Consider the following 14,370-nt stretch of genomic DNA (forward strand, 5'->3'; position numbering starts at 1 on the left):
GTTTCGTCCGCGTGCGAGTTGAAGAGGGGGGACACAGAGTCATCGCTGCTAGTTTCGGCGTCGTTCCAGGAGACCATGGTTGCGGCGGCCGGCGGCGGATGCGCTGGCGCACGCGTTGGAGGTAGAGACCTAGGCGAGAGAGAGAGAGAGAGAGAGAGAGAGAGAGAGAGAGAGAGAGAGAGAAGAGAGAGAGAGGGGAATGGATGAACGGGTTGGGCTGGACCGGCTCGTTAGGTTTTGTGCGATGCCGTCTAACGGCACGTCACGGACGCCGTCTCCCCCTGTCCACGTGGCGCCTGACAGCAGGACAAAGTGGTCAGTTTTTCACTCAGACGCGCAGACCGTTCAATCAACATTATTTGAAAACTGTCAACCCAAACGTGGTGTTTTTTGAAGAAAAAAAAATGAAACGTGGTTGTTTTCTGTTTTAGGGTCCCCAATTTGGTGAGCATTTGCAATTTACTTGGAGCAGCATCATGAGGGGCGGGGCACAAGATGAGCGATTCTACTGGCCTTGCGCGGCTCTCGGATGGACCCTCCAGAGCGCGCGTGAGATCATACATGGCAGCAAAAATCGAGGCCTCCTCATCGAATTGAATCCAGTCTTAAAGGGCATCAAGGTCGCTCACAACCGGGATCGAAGACAAGAGAGGGTTCGTTTTCAACAAGCTCGAGATTTAAATCCAACTTCACTCCTTCAATTGATGATAGGGTTCGCCGGTGTTCCCTCCCCGCGCTGGCTTGGACGCCCCAGGCTCCCAAGCCAAATATTTGGCATCGACTGAGTACGCGCACGGGGTTTGGATCAAAGCATATTATTTGGCCACAAAAATGCTAAATATTTCGGTTCAATTATTTGCCAACGATCGGCCAGGGCGCGGGCGCCAATAGGCTCGCCAACGTTGGCGTGGGCAATATCCAGACAGACTCATTGCGCCTGGAGCAACCGTTTTCCATTTGCTCTTCGATCGGTCAAGATACTTAGCCCAGGTACTGAAGAATAAATAATCTTGGAAGGACCCGGTTTCATCAGTCTCAAAAGGAATCAGCCTTCCAACCACTGTGAGATTGCTACTCCAAATGTTTATAAAGATCTAACAAACTCAGCATAGCTTCAACGCGATCTCAATTCCATGTAACATTGCATCAGCCATTCAATATCCATGAAAAAAACAGCAACAACAACAACCAAACTCTCTCTGACTGATAAAAGTAACGACAACAAAATTTACAAAGGTCATTTGCACTCCTTGTCTGTCTGCTTGCCAACCATCTCTACATCCAAAAAGGCACCTCGACTCGGACTAACAGGAGGAGCAACCTGTCTATACTCCTTGCAAAACGCCTATAGAAAAACACAGAGGAAACCAGGATCAGTACTATGTCAAAGCAAATATCACTTGGAACCTAGAAACGCAGGGATCAAAGGCACCTTGCTCTCCTCCCCCCGCGTCGCCTCCCCGAGCGGGGCGACCGGGGGCTCTCGTCGCCCCTCCCAGCCCCCCCTCCCCCTCCTCCCCTTCCGCCGCCGTCGGCCTGGGCCACCGAGCCTTACCCGCATGGTGCCGGCGGCGGCGGCCCCGGCCTTTCCCCCTCGCATGGCGCCTCGGCTCGGGCGGACGGCGGCCGACGGGGGTGCTCCTCGGCGACAATGGATCCGGTGGCGGCGCGGCTCCCTGGGCGGCGCCGTGCTGGGTGGCGTGCGGGCGGTGGCGCGGCCGCTTGGCGGCGGGGCGACGCGGTGGCTAGCGGCAGGCCTTCCCGGCCCAGATCTGGGCCCTTTTGGGCTCGATCTGGGTCTGTGCGGGCCTGGCCTGGTCTGCTTGCGGCGTCTCCGATGGGTCGGAGGTGTGACTCGTGCGGGGGGTGGTAGCGACGGTGGCTCGCGTTCTGCAGCGCGGCGACGGGGGCTTCGCGAGCCCGTTTCAGGCTCGGCTGGGCCGGGGGTGGCCCGGTTTGCCCCTGTGCTGCGTCCAGCCGGATCCCGCCGGGGGCGGTGGAGGATGTCCCCTCCCGCGAGGCTGCTGATGTTGCCGCTCCTGGTTCCCGGTTGCGTCGTCTTGTTTCCGTTGGTCCCGTTTCGTTTGCCATGGTGAGACGGCGATGGAGACTGCTCGACCGTGGTGGCGCAAGTTGGTGGGCGGTGTGTTTGGTGGCGCGCGATGGATCGTCTAGGGTCGTGGTTGGTTGGGGTCAGGAGAAATCCTTGTCGGCCGCGGTGACGCTCGTGGGCGCCGCCGTGCCTTCCTGAAGGGCGTCGGGCTTACCCCTTCCACCTCACCCCTCGCGTACCGAGGGAAACCCTAGGACATGTCCGGGCAACAGCGTCGTCATCATCGCGATCCTTCTTGAGGGTGTTGTTTGGTATGCGGCGGTCCGGAGTGCTAGGAGCGTGGTGGTTATCCGCTGGGCGCGACGGTTGCGGGTCCTCATCGTTTTCGTTGATCCGTCGTTGTTGGCATTCTTTTCTCTTCAATTTATTTTTCTGTTTCTTTTGGGCTTGCTTGTGCTGAGGCCCGAGCATTTGTATGGTGTGGTCGTTGCTTTATAATCTAAAGCGGGGGGCAGCCCTTTTTCGGTAACCTAGAAACGCAGGCAACCATCAAATAAAATAGACATACCCCTCCACCATTAAAGAAAAAAAAAGATTAGCAACTACTACAGATTCAGTACCACACAAGCAAAAGAAACCATAAAAAAGGAGATGCCATCACAAGAAGCAATATCAAATACTACAGAAGGCACCAAACCCACATCCCCAACCTGGCCTTGCAGTTAGAAGGCGAGACAGGTGTACTCTACAGCACATTATGTCAAAAAACAGAACACGAATGAGATAGGTGTACAACACATTATATCAAAATCGTGTTAATATTCAGCCTTGCAGAAAATTGTTCCTAGGTATTGAAATTACTGCCACAAGAAGCATAAGCATAACCGACCTCACTTTCACACCACAAAGGTGAAAACATTCTTCATTGCCTTCTTCTAGAAGGCTTCCCCTGCACATCAGACAACATCAGCAATACGAACTTCTAAGCAGAACTTATTCAACCATAGACAGCAAACCCTACCTGCGAGCAACCTACGTAGGGCAAGACACAACTCTGGCTGCTCCTTCTGCACAGCCACATCCACCGACATTCGCTTGTCTTTATCATCTTTAATGTCCTTCTAGAAGAAGAATCAGATGAAAACATCTTGTTAATCACTTTGTTTTTTTATCGTGCTACGGCGGGCTTACGCCAGCCTGAACCATTTTCATTATAGATAAGATTGAGATACAACACGACGGTTACAACAGATATCACCCGACACATAGGAGAAGGAACCAGGAACAACAGAATAGAAGATAGACAGAATAGAAGGAACCAGGAACAAACATCTTGTTAATTACTTTGTTTCAATCAATTAATGTACTCAGGTTTTGTTGCTCACCTCTATTTTGTCCTGGTGAGTGTAAGCTCCGCTCATACACTGTACATTGTGAATTGGATCTTGTCCATTGTAATGATACTGTTTCAGAACTTCTGGACCTGGATTAACTCCCTTGTGTTTATCTCTTACCGCAACTTCACGGTAGTCGTTCATGGCCTTTACGAGTCCAAAATGCTTACTGTCCCATGGTAGTGGCCACGCGTGGTTCTTCACCCTTGTAACATATCATCTAGTGTACCCTTTTTTATACTCGGAAGACAGTTACTATACAAAAGAAAAACGGGTCAGTGAAAAGAAAAATACATCAGAATCCCAAGGATGCGATTTAGGACGTACATGCTTGTTAATGCCATCAATTTTGATGCCAGATGGTCAATTATGGAGCACGAGGCAGTATTATCCCTGAACTTTGCTGCAGTTGAAATAGTATGAAGAATATTACCAAGCCCAACCCAGTCCATTAACTGTGCAGCCTCCAATTCGATATCTGAAATTGCAACATCCCAATCTATGAATATTGATATAGAGAACAAAGACTATATAGATGATGTTGCAAAAAAAAAAACAGCAACTAATGACATAGCTTAATAAATGAAAATTTTCTTAAATGTGGGAGATAGATAAAAGGGGTGATACATGATTCTCTTGTACACAAGACTGGAAATATCAGCGTATGGCATACATGATTCTCTACAACTTCTATCAGAATGCTGTCTTTGTGCTAATGCTCTTATGATACATATTCAGTTCTGTATGCCTTTCTCCTATGCTGTAAGCTTCTGTGTTTTCTTTTGTAATAACTTGTCATCTAGAGTTTGACTATTCAAACATAATAACATACAGAAGTACCATGCCCCTCCTTTTGACCTTTTTCTGGGATCTTGTAACGCATGTTGATCTAATTTTTTAATGATCTATTGTAGGTATATCTTTGCACACTGCACATTCTGCAATTCTTGAGCTAACAGATTGGAGTAGTGTTTTCTATTCCCTTATCTACACACAGTTCCGAAAGTACCGGTTGGTACTCTAGACAAGAACTTGAGCCAAGATACTCTTCTTTACTATCCGAGAGGCCCTGTGGCAAAGTCCTCTCCTTCTCTATGTATCTTTAGTCACATACAACATGGGGAGTGTGGGAAGTTTATGGACAAATTGTGGTGGCTATACTGTTAATATTCATCTGGCCATGGACATTCGATGTTGGGTTTGGGTGCATATAACTCATCTCGCCATATGGGGCTCTATAGGTGCAACGTTTGTGTGTGATGTTAATAGATTCTGCAACTATATTGCCTAACAGAGGGTAAGTTCTCACTGATTTGCTCCAATAATCCCTCTAACAGTATTTCTGCAGGATGAAGATTGAAAAATCACAAGTGCTATCCGACAATTATTATTCATAATATTCTTTTAGTGCACAAACATCAAATTCCATGATTTCCATTTTTATATTTCACATTATTCTACCAATAGCATTGTGTGATAAGTTCTCACACCTGTCGGTATGCACAAGTTGGCAAAAGGTATTCTGGTTGTAAAAGAGGCTGAAAAATACGATGAAGCGGCAGTTGCAAAGAACCAGCTGTACGGATATGCATGATAAAATAGTACTCCCTCTGTCCCAAAATATAAGAACGTTTTTCACACTACACTAGTGTCAAAAACGTTCTTATATTCTGGGACGGAGGGAGTAGAATTTACAACCAAGGAAGGATTACTGACAAATGTACCTCTGTTTTGAAAATTAACCAACTTCACTACAATAGCACCACCAACTCTTGAATGGTATATATTATGTATTGTAAGATTGCCATGATAGACTCCATTTATTCTGAGCTCTTCAATAGCCTCCACAATTTGTCTGCAATGGTATTTTAAGTTTTTAAGTTACATACTAATAATAAAAGTGCACACATGTTTGAAAAAAATCAATTAAATTTACCTTATAACATCTCTAAGAGACTGATGGGACGGCATTACTGCCCTTCTCGGTCAGAAGCAATCTGACTAAAAACCAAGTGAGAGGTCCATCATGAGGCTCCACAACAACAGCAATGTTTTTCTGGTTCGAGAACGGCAGTTCCAATTTTTGTACAGCTTCAACTCGTAAAATATTCCGATGCCTCAGATTCATAATTGATATCTTAGATAAATTTTCTGACTCTTTCAGATGCAGACAGACTAGAGGCCTATCCTTTGGTGCTAACTGAGCAGTTGCAGTGAGATCTGAAGGCTTATTGATTTGATAATAAGCAATGACACCACCATTACGTAATGGATTCAACTTAAACTTGTTTAACTCCCAAGGAATTAGTTTTTCATCCACAAGGGCAGGTTCCATCTGACAGAAAGAAATAGTGTGCATCAGCTAATGATGAAAGCAATGTAAACAAGGGTGATACAGTAGAACTTTCTAAGAAAAGAAGTGCAGAACCAAATATAGATTAACACAGATAATAAGGGTGATACAGTGAACTTTCTAAGAAAAGAAGTGCAGAACCCAATATAGATTAACATTGAAAATAAGGGTGAAACAGGTGAAATGATTACAACCATCTTACTAGCCAAAATTGGAACATGGGGTATAGTTACAGCAATCAGCTCCATCACAAGATCAAGACCAAAATCATATAGTTAAGTAAGGTACACACAGCAACAAATAAACAAAATAGGATAGCCAAAAGAATTAAAAAGACCATCAGAGATGTTGCGCTCGCCTTTCTTGGAGGACTGGGTAATGAAGAATAGGATGAATCCAACCTTTCTCGCCCCAATGGTGGTCCCCAGTCCCTGCTACCACAAGGAGAATTAGGAAGAATGCGGGAATATCATTCAGGAAGCAGAATGAAGAGATGAACTCCTTTGGAAGGTTTAATACGCAGAATGTCATTACCTACGAGCAGTGGTTGCTACGTGGAGAAACTGATCTGGGAAGGGAGTGGAGAGGGCGGTGAGGAGGAGGGGTGGTGTTCTTCTCGGAGGATTCCTCAACCTCTTTGGAGGAGGGGACCTGCTTCAAAAAGCAAGAACCAACACAATTAATGTGGTTGGCGATCTTACTACCCAAAATTGACAGATGGAAACTGCTTGAATCACAAGATCAATACAGTTAGCTGGAGGCAGGCAAGGAGGCGGACTTACAGACTTCATTGCCGATGAGGGGCGCCTCCAGGTCACGCCGCAGTCAGGGCGGGGGACAGGGACATGGGCGGCGGAGGGGGGGAGGTCTATAGCGCAGCGTCAGCGGCGGTGCCGCCGCCGAGAGGGGGTAGAGAGGCAGGAAGAACCTCCTTGGAGATGGTGTCCTGCTTCCAAAGGCAGGAAGAACCGACCACAGTTAATGAGATTGAAAATTTTGCGGAAAAATGATAAAGGAGGAGTTTCTGATAATAGAAGAACAAAGCCTGACAGAGTTAATGCGATTGAAAAATTTGCGGAAAAATGATAAAGGAGAACTTTCTGATAATAGAAGAACAAAGCCCAACAGAACGACACAGAAAACAATGGTGAAACAGGCAAACAAATTATCAGGCTATCTTGCAAATCAAACAGCAAAACACGGGTAGGCAAGAAAAACTATGATTCATGTATGAAGCATGTTCAAAATGTTACAGGGTCAATCAATGTGAAAATGAATCACCTTCACAAAGCAACGCAACACAAGCTGATCCATCAACTAGTAAACAGCTCATTAATTTTCAGAAGCGGTAACATTTAACAGAATATCCAGATTCATTGCTGACAACAACTGCAGAATTATAAAAGTACTTCCAGCACAGGAAATCAACACAGTACAAATGCCAGGTCCTTCACCAATTATGTCGATCCTGATCGACTCAAAGCAAATTCCGGCCCCTCAGATCACCTCTTGAGGTCACAGAAAGATACAAGCACAGGGATCCATAGAGATAGTCAGGAGAGAAAGAAAGTTTTACCTTCAGGAACAAGACACGTCACGAGTTTCTTTCTTCCTGCTCCTTGGGGAAGGCGAGCTGCTGCTCCTGCTGTCGCTTGAGCCGCTCCTTCCTCTTGGAGGCCTGAGAGAAATGGCACTTTTTTTAGTTTTAGAAATAAGCTAGAAATTCAGTTTCAAGATCAAACATGATGCAACAGAACATAAGATGCAACAACACCGGATACAGCCGCTTACCTTCTAAGGTTGTGACTCCTTGAAACCCGTCTTGGTGCCTTCCCTAGAGGACTGGATAATGATGAACAGGATGAATCCAACCTTCCTCGCCTCAATGGTGATCCCCAGCCCCTGCTACCACAAGGAGAATTAGGAACACCGCAGGGCTATCATTCGGGAAGCTTGACGAAGAGATGAACTCCTTTGTAAGGTTGACAAGGCAGAATGGCATTACCTACGAGGAGGAACTAATCTGGGACGGCAGTGGAGAGGGCGGCGAGGAGGAGGGGTGGTGACCTTCTCGGAGGATCTCTCAACCTCTTTGGAGGAGGGGACCTGCTTCCAAAAGCAAGAAAAACACAATTAATGTGGGCTGGCGATCTTACTGCCCAAAATCGACACACGGAGGCTGCTGAATTGAAGATCAAATACAGTTAGAGGGAGGCAGACGAGGAGGAGGACTTACGGGCTTACCCTTGTCGTTGCCGATGAGCGGCGCCTCCGGGTCACGCCGCCGTCGGGGCGGGGGGGGGCGGGGCAGTGAGCGGCGGCGGGGGGAAGGCCCGTAGCCCAGCGTCAGCGGCGGCGCCGCCGCCGTCGTTCACCAAGACGGAGGGGGTAGCGGGGCAGGACCGGACCGAGACGCTGGCGAGGGAGTCGGAGGGGGAGAGCAGGTCGGAGCGCAGGGTCGGCGGCCAAAAGGGGGAGAGCAGGTCGGAGGCGGCGTCGGCGTCGGCGGCGAAATGGAGGAGGGCGCGTCCCGCTATCCCAAAACCCTCGCGTCCCGCTCGCGCCGCTCCCTATGTAGGAGGAGCCGCCGAAAACCCTGCCGCCCGTGGGCCGGGGGGCACGCCTCCTGCAATCTATGATGGGCCAGCCCGGTAAGGCCCGGCCTGTTTTAATTCTTTTTCTGCTCATTTCTTTGCTTCTCTGTTTCTTTTTTCTTTTTCTTTGTTTTCCTTTCTTTTTTTCTTTCTCGCTTGTTTTTTTAATTCCTTTTATCTTTGTACTATCATTTTTTTGTTCTTTTATTAATTTTTATAGCCTTTCCTTTTCCACTCTTCGCTTTAATATCTCTCCCACAGATATACATGAATATATTTCAAAGTATGTAAATACTTCTCTTAATATTTTAGTTTAATCAATATTAATATTAATTTCGTTTTCTGTCATCCATGAATATTTTTTATGGAACAATATATTCTATTTTCAAGATATGAATATTTTTCTTCTATATACCATGATGAATACGGGTAGATTCGATGGAGCTGGCGCACGCTTCAACACGGCCCGGACTCAGGGGACCCAGAACTAATTACTGCCGCCTAATATGAAGATTCAAAACAAGCTCGTATTTACTGGTTTCTAGAGGAAAAATCAGGGCTTCACCGATTTGGTTTTGTACAAGCTTTCCTTTCAGGAAAAGGATAGTAACATACTGTATTTAGCAATACTGTTATTTGAAGGAAAACATTTTCTAATGTACTCCCTCCTTAAACTAATATAAGAGCATATAATCCCTCAAACAACAAACAGAGCCAATCTAAAAGAAATATATCTATTCATGCTGCTACTGTTCATACCTATACTCCTGATCTCACCAGGGTATTGAGTGGAGAAGATCAAAACACTCTTCACCTGCGCACTACTGCAGGACAGGTCATCAGCATAGCAGAGCCAAAAAATTCACGCATTTCTTTGGTATTTCAATCCAGAACTGGAGTTCGATTTTACTTTTTGGAGAAAAAGTAAAAATTATTTACAGCACTACCTAGAGCATACGGTACACGGTGAAACCATTATATATACACGTCCCAGAAAGAACCAGCAGCAAGGCGCTAGACTCCCTTCCTTCTCTATCTTGTGATGGCCTGTGTCAACTAGCATCTCTCCAAGATCTTGTAGAGTTTGTCTAGAGAAGCAACCTGCATAACAGGTTAAAAAACAGCTCGATATCAGCATACACATCATCTGTAAACAAGGTAATTTGCGCAACTTATAGTGGTTGCAATTGACGCCGTGCCTTTTTTTTTATGACTCGCTGTCGTAACAAAACCGGATAACCTACTCGGAAGAATGACCCATGCATGTGGTTTGGTGATTCTTCAGGAAATTATTACTACTACTTTGGTTGGTGCTTGGTACCTTAACTTTACGACTTCATTATCGGCAACTTTCTAAGCAGTGCAATTTCAATGCTTGTGCAAGAAAGGGTAATGGACAGATAACTTCTAGACATGCATTTCAGGAATTGTAGTGCTAGCATTGGGCATTCCATGGACAGGAGTGCAGGCAGTAATAGACCATAACGCCATGGACAAAAATCTGAACCATTGCCATGTCAACTGGAGACGCGCCAGCCGGCCACTTTCCCTTGGCATTGAGGACATCGAGCGAGCTGGTCTTGCGTTGCGCTTAAGATGGCAATGGTTCAGCAGGACTGACGAGGGCGTGCTTGGGCCGGCCTCGACCCGCAGTTCTCGGAGGAGGAACACGCCCTTTTCTTTGCCTCCACCAGCATGACTATTGGCAATGGCCAAACAGCATTGTTCTTGGAGGATCGCTGGGTCGGAGACAAATCTGTGAATGAGATCGCCCCGAAGCTCTACGCCTGCATCCCCAAGCGACGATGGAAACTTCCCACCATCGCTGACGGGCTTCAAGCTCACCCATGGGCGCGTGACATCCACGTCAACCTGGGCGTCCACAAGATTGAGCAAAATCTGCTGCTATGATGAGCTATCGAACACACCACCCTCTCGGACGAGCCGGATAAACTGATCTGCGAGCAGCACATACTCCGCCCGCTCCTGCTACCTTGCTACTTTCCAGGGCTCCGCCAGCTGCAGCGCTTCAAAGCTAATTTGGAAGACCTGGGCATAGCCAAAAGTGAAATTCTTTCACTGGCTAGCCAATCAGAACAGGTGTTGGACTGCCGAGGGATTGCAACGCCACAGCCTGCAACACCACCCCTCGCTGCGCCCTTTGCGACCAGGAACCAGAGACAATGCATCACCTGCCAGTTTCCTGCCCTTTCTCAAGGCAGGTCTGGCATGATACTCTCTCATGGCTGAGGATGACATGCAGGCAACCTGACCAGGAAACCTCCCTCAACGAATGGTGGCTGGCTGCCAAAGAGATGACTCCCAAACCTCTTCGCAAGGGACTGGCCACCACGACGCTGCTGACGGGTGGATGATCTGGTAACAGCGTAACGCCTGCGTCTTCGACGGGGATCGACCCTCTGTCCCCTTGCTGACCAAGAAAATCAGAGCCGAGGCAGCGCTGCGGAGCTGTTGCTCTTCACTTAGTGATCCCAAACACCTGGGATGTCCATTAAAATCATTGCAACACAAACTGTAAACTACCTCCTATGAGGCCTGTAACTTTTATCCCCCCCTTTTTAATGAAAAGAAACGCAAAGTCTTTGCATTTTCTCGAACAAAAAAATCTAGATTTTTCAAGTTCAGAGCATAAGTAGAAGACTGAAGCACATATAACTACCGAACATAAAGCAGAACTGAACCAACGTTAGGAGAGGACCTGAACAAACGTCCCATCTGCCGCGATCGACTTCGGAGGCTTGAGGAAAAGCCGCATGGACGGAAACAAGACGTACTGGATGATCCACTCGCGTTGAGCCCATGCGGGTTCTGCTTCCGCAAGCAGCTCTTGATCAATGTCGTCTTCATCTGTAATGAAATGTATATTTAGCCCCAATGGCAATTAACTCTGAATGAATAATACAATGCAATTGGCTCCATTGAATATCTACTGTAATCCCCGGCGGCCCATTCCGGCGATATCACTATACGCCGACGATGTCATGCTTTTCTGCCATGCCACGGAGAGCGATGTGACTGCAGTCAGAGAAATTCTGACCTGCTTTGGCAGGACCTCTGGCCTCCATGTGAATTACGCCAAGAGCTCGGCCACGGTTCTGCATGGTGACCAGGCGGACACCGAGACGATCACCAGTTGGGGATGCCCGGTGGTGGAGCTCCCCATTACTTACCTTTGCACCCCCCTCACGACGCACCGCCCCTTTGCCATGCAGCTGCAGCCCCTCTTCGACATGGTTGCTGGCTGCTTAGTGCTTACCCACGTGGGCATGGTTGACGAACAAAACCAGACGGCTAGCCCTCGTCAAATCCGTCCTATGCGCCATCCTAGTGAACCAGCTGCTTGCCCCCCCCCCCCCCCCCCCCCCTTCAAGATGGCAATGGGGCCCTGAAAACGCGGGTTTTTACCCTATTAGGGGACGGGGATGGGCGACTTTGTATCCCCGCGGGGCTGCTCGTGGGTATATTATAAAACCCGGCATGTTTCACGGGTTCAAACCCGTTTGAGTACTACCCGAACCCAAAACCCGACAAAACCCGTCAAAATACATTATTTAGCATGCACCGATCCATCTTGACTCAAGTGGCCCAAAGCCACAGTGCCCGAGCAGTCGAGCCCCACAGCGTCGAGGCCCTAGAGTACAAACAATCCCCTCGCTGGGTCGCTGCAGTGTTGCTCGCTCTTTAGGACTCTCTCTCCCGCACAACACGACACCTAAACCTAAACCTAGGTCCCCAGCCGTCGCCTGCTGCTGTAATATGCTCCTGTTTTTCTTCCAAATGTTGCTGTTTTCTTTGACTGCTCGTGGGGACGGGTTCTCCGTGGGTTTTGAAAACCCGGTGGGTTTAGGAGACGGGCAAAAATTTAACCCCGTGCACGTTGATGGGGATGGGGACGGGTTTGTGATTTTTTCGTGGGGATGGGTTTGGGCAAGCAAAACCCGGTGGGTTTCGTCCCCGTTGCCATCTTGAGCCCACCCCCCCCCCCCCCAAAAAAAAAAAGAAAACTCCGAAGAGAAAATTCAGTGATGTTTCCTGTGGGCGGGCGAGCGGCCGCCAACAGAGGGCATTCACACGTCAACTGGCGCCATGTCTGCCGCCCCCTCGAGCTCAGTGGTTTCTCTCACACGGACCCAAAGCGTGCATGGCAGGGGCTTGACCTTCAGTTCTCCACCAATGAGCGCGCACTGTTTTTCGGCATCTACCTACATGACCATTGGGAATAGATCGACTGCCCTATTTTGGGAGGATTGTTGGCTTAATGGACAGTCCGTTTGCAAGCTTATGCCCATGCTCTACAGCTGCATCCCCAAGCGCCGGCGCAAGGCCAGAACGGTGGCGGATGGGTTTCATGGCAACACCTGGGCACGCGACATACATGGCGTCCTTGGCATCCACGAGATCGGCTATACCTGCAGCTATGGCAGAACGTGCAGCGCACCACACTTTCTAACACCCCGACCAGCTGATCTGGAAATGGTCCGCGAGTGGCACCTACTCTGTGCGATCCTGCTACGCGGCAACCTTCCAAGGATCAACGTACTGTTACTCCTGGAAGCTGATCGGAAAGAGTTGGGCGCCGCCTCGGGTCAAATTTTCCACTGGCTGGCCAACCAGGAAAACTGCTGGACCGCTGATCGACTGACTCGCCACGGTCTGCGGCATCACCCACAATACCTCATTTGTGACCAAGCACCAGAAACGCCCCAGCACTTGCTACTGAACTGCCCCTTCGCCCGGCAAGCCTGGCACGAGGCCCTGGCTTGGCTCCGCATCCGGCGCCGACACGCAATCAGGAGCCCACCCTCATTGGGCTCAGAATGGTGCTGCCCCCTTCATGGGATGTGCACTGCTGTACCATAATTTGAACGTCCTAGGACGCCTGTAACTGACTTCCCACCTTTTCAGTGAAAAGAAACACCTCGAGAAAAAAAAAATCTACTGTAGCATCATCTGTAATGGATATTTCTTTAGTATGTCGATTTTAGTGTCATGTTATCTCTGGGTTAATGGGAAGTAAAGTGGCAGAAACTACGGATTCAGTTAACTACTAGGGTGTAACACTAAGCATATAAGTTCTTTGTGCACTTTAATGGTATATAACTATAGGATACGGATACCCAACAAGCTCACCTGTACTACCAGCCTGTTCAGCAGTTTCCATGCAATCTTTATTTTTCTTTTGTAACTGAATGCCTTTGCCAGATGGATTTGAAACGATGGGAGGATGAAGTGCATAGAAGTTTCCAATAGCAGCTGCTGCCGTTCTGAAGCTCTCTTTCTCAATGTCCCAGGTAATCTATTTGGTAATTACTAAAATTCAGAACTGACAGTTTGCATAACTGAAGTACAATCTAAAACAAAATATGTCATAAAGCAACAACTCCCGGAAATGAAATTCCGAAACAACTCAAAATATAAAATAAGAAACAGAAGTTACTTCCGGACAGCTAGCTGCCATGTCTACATTAAACACCAAAATTAAAATTTGAACACGGTATAAGCCTGAAAACCTACTTGACATCGCCTCAGCATGGGAATGGATAATCAAATATCATGACCAAACTTAAAATACCATATGTAATGAACGTGATAGCATAATAAAAGGAAACCTACATCATTTCCTAGAGTCAACATGAACTCTGGAAGGCGATCCATATCAGGGGTGTACTGATCAAGTACAACAGGAAGTCTGGCCAGGTTGCCATCTTGATCGATGTGAATAGAGAAGTACTCATTAATCATCTCAGCATTTTCTTTCAGTATCTCAGTGTTCACCTGCAAACAAGTACTATCTTCATCAACAGAGCGATGCTACAGGAATTAAACGATCGAGACATACTGCCGTAGCACAAGAATCAAGAAACAAAAACAATATGCAGGTGGAAAAATAAAAAACTTACATCTGCTCTATCACCTACAAGATCAACTAAAGACTCGAGGAATTAAGAAAATAGC

The 14,370-nt window shown here is 47.6% G+C and overlaps 2 protein-coding genes across 4 annotated transcripts; both read right to left on the reverse strand.

The window, feature by feature from the left end:
• Positions 1-2,665: 2,665 nt before the first annotated feature.
• LOC125546171 (uncharacterized) lies at positions 2,666-8,120 on the reverse strand. Of its 3 annotated transcripts, none has more exons than XM_087514207.1 (13): positions 8,045-8,120; positions 7,806-7,906; positions 7,592-7,702; positions 7,377-7,478; positions 6,583-6,746; positions 6,335-6,451; positions 6,159-6,231; positions 5,384-5,782; positions 5,172-5,302; positions 3,775-3,925; positions 3,439-3,702; positions 3,075-3,171; positions 2,666-3,002 (listed from the first exon to the last, which is right to left on the reverse strand). In XM_087514207.1, the coding sequence occupies exons 11-13, from the start codon at positions 3,589-3,591 to the stop codon at positions 2,989-2,991; spliced, it is 264 nt and encodes an 87-aa protein (XP_087370333.1). In that variant the 5' UTR covers positions 3,592-3,702; positions 3,775-3,925; positions 5,172-5,302; positions 5,384-5,782; positions 6,159-6,231; positions 6,335-6,451; positions 6,583-6,746; positions 7,377-7,478; positions 7,592-7,702; positions 7,806-7,906; positions 8,045-8,120; the 3' UTR covers positions 2,666-2,988. The 3 variants fall into 3 exon arrangements, with proteins under 3 accessions (XP_087370333.1, XP_087370332.1, XP_087370331.1); XM_087514206.1 differs by having other exon boundaries at positions 3,075-3,174; XM_087514205.1 differs by lacking the exon at positions 2,666-3,002.
• A 1,330-nt stretch (positions 8,121-9,450) lies between these two features.
• LOC147982044 (DNA mismatch repair protein MLH1-like) lies at positions 9,451-14,157 on the reverse strand. The gene is made up of 4 exons (XM_087514204.1): positions 14,029-14,157; positions 13,546-13,711; positions 11,114-11,262; positions 9,451-9,495 (listed from the first exon to the last, which is right to left on the reverse strand). Exons 1-4 carry the CDS (start codon positions 14,155-14,157, stop codon positions 9,451-9,453), a joined length of 489 nt encoding a protein of 162 aa, XP_087370330.1.
• Between the last annotated feature and the right edge of the window lie 213 nt (positions 14,158-14,370).

This window comes from Triticum urartu, chromosome 3A (assembly GCF_056163025.1).
Source record: "Triticum urartu cultivar PI428250 chromosome 3A, HENAU_Tu73, whole genome shotgun sequence".
Lineage (NCBI taxonomy): Eukaryota > Viridiplantae > Streptophyta > Magnoliopsida > Poales > Poaceae > Triticum > Triticum urartu.

Excerpts from the sequence above, each read along its gene's own strand:
- LOC125546171 (XM_087514205.1), bottom strand. The coding sequence starts at position 5,418 with ATGCCGTCCCATCAGTCTCTTAGAGATGTTATAAG. Across the intron at positions 5,303-5,383 it reads TCTCTTAGAGATGTTATAAG|ACAAATTGTGGAGGCTATTG; the intron begins GTAAATTTAATT and ends ATACCATTGCAG. Across the intron at positions 3,703-3,774 it reads TTGATGGCATTAACAAGCAT|TAACTGTCTTCCGAGTATAA; the intron begins GTACGTCCTAAA and ends TCTTTTGTATAG.
- LOC147982044 (XM_087514204.1), bottom strand. The coding sequence starts at position 14,157 with ATGATTAATGAGTACTTCTCTATTCACATCGATCAAGATGGCAACCTG. Across the intron at positions 13,712-14,028 it reads TGTTGACTCTAGGAAATGAT|ATTACCTGGGACATTGAGAA; the intron begins GTAGGTTTCCTT and ends ATTACCAAATAG. Across the intron at positions 9,496-11,113 it reads CAGATGGGACGTTTGTTCAG|GTTGCTTCTCTAGACAAACT; the intron begins GTCCTCTCCTAA and ends CCTGTTATGCAG.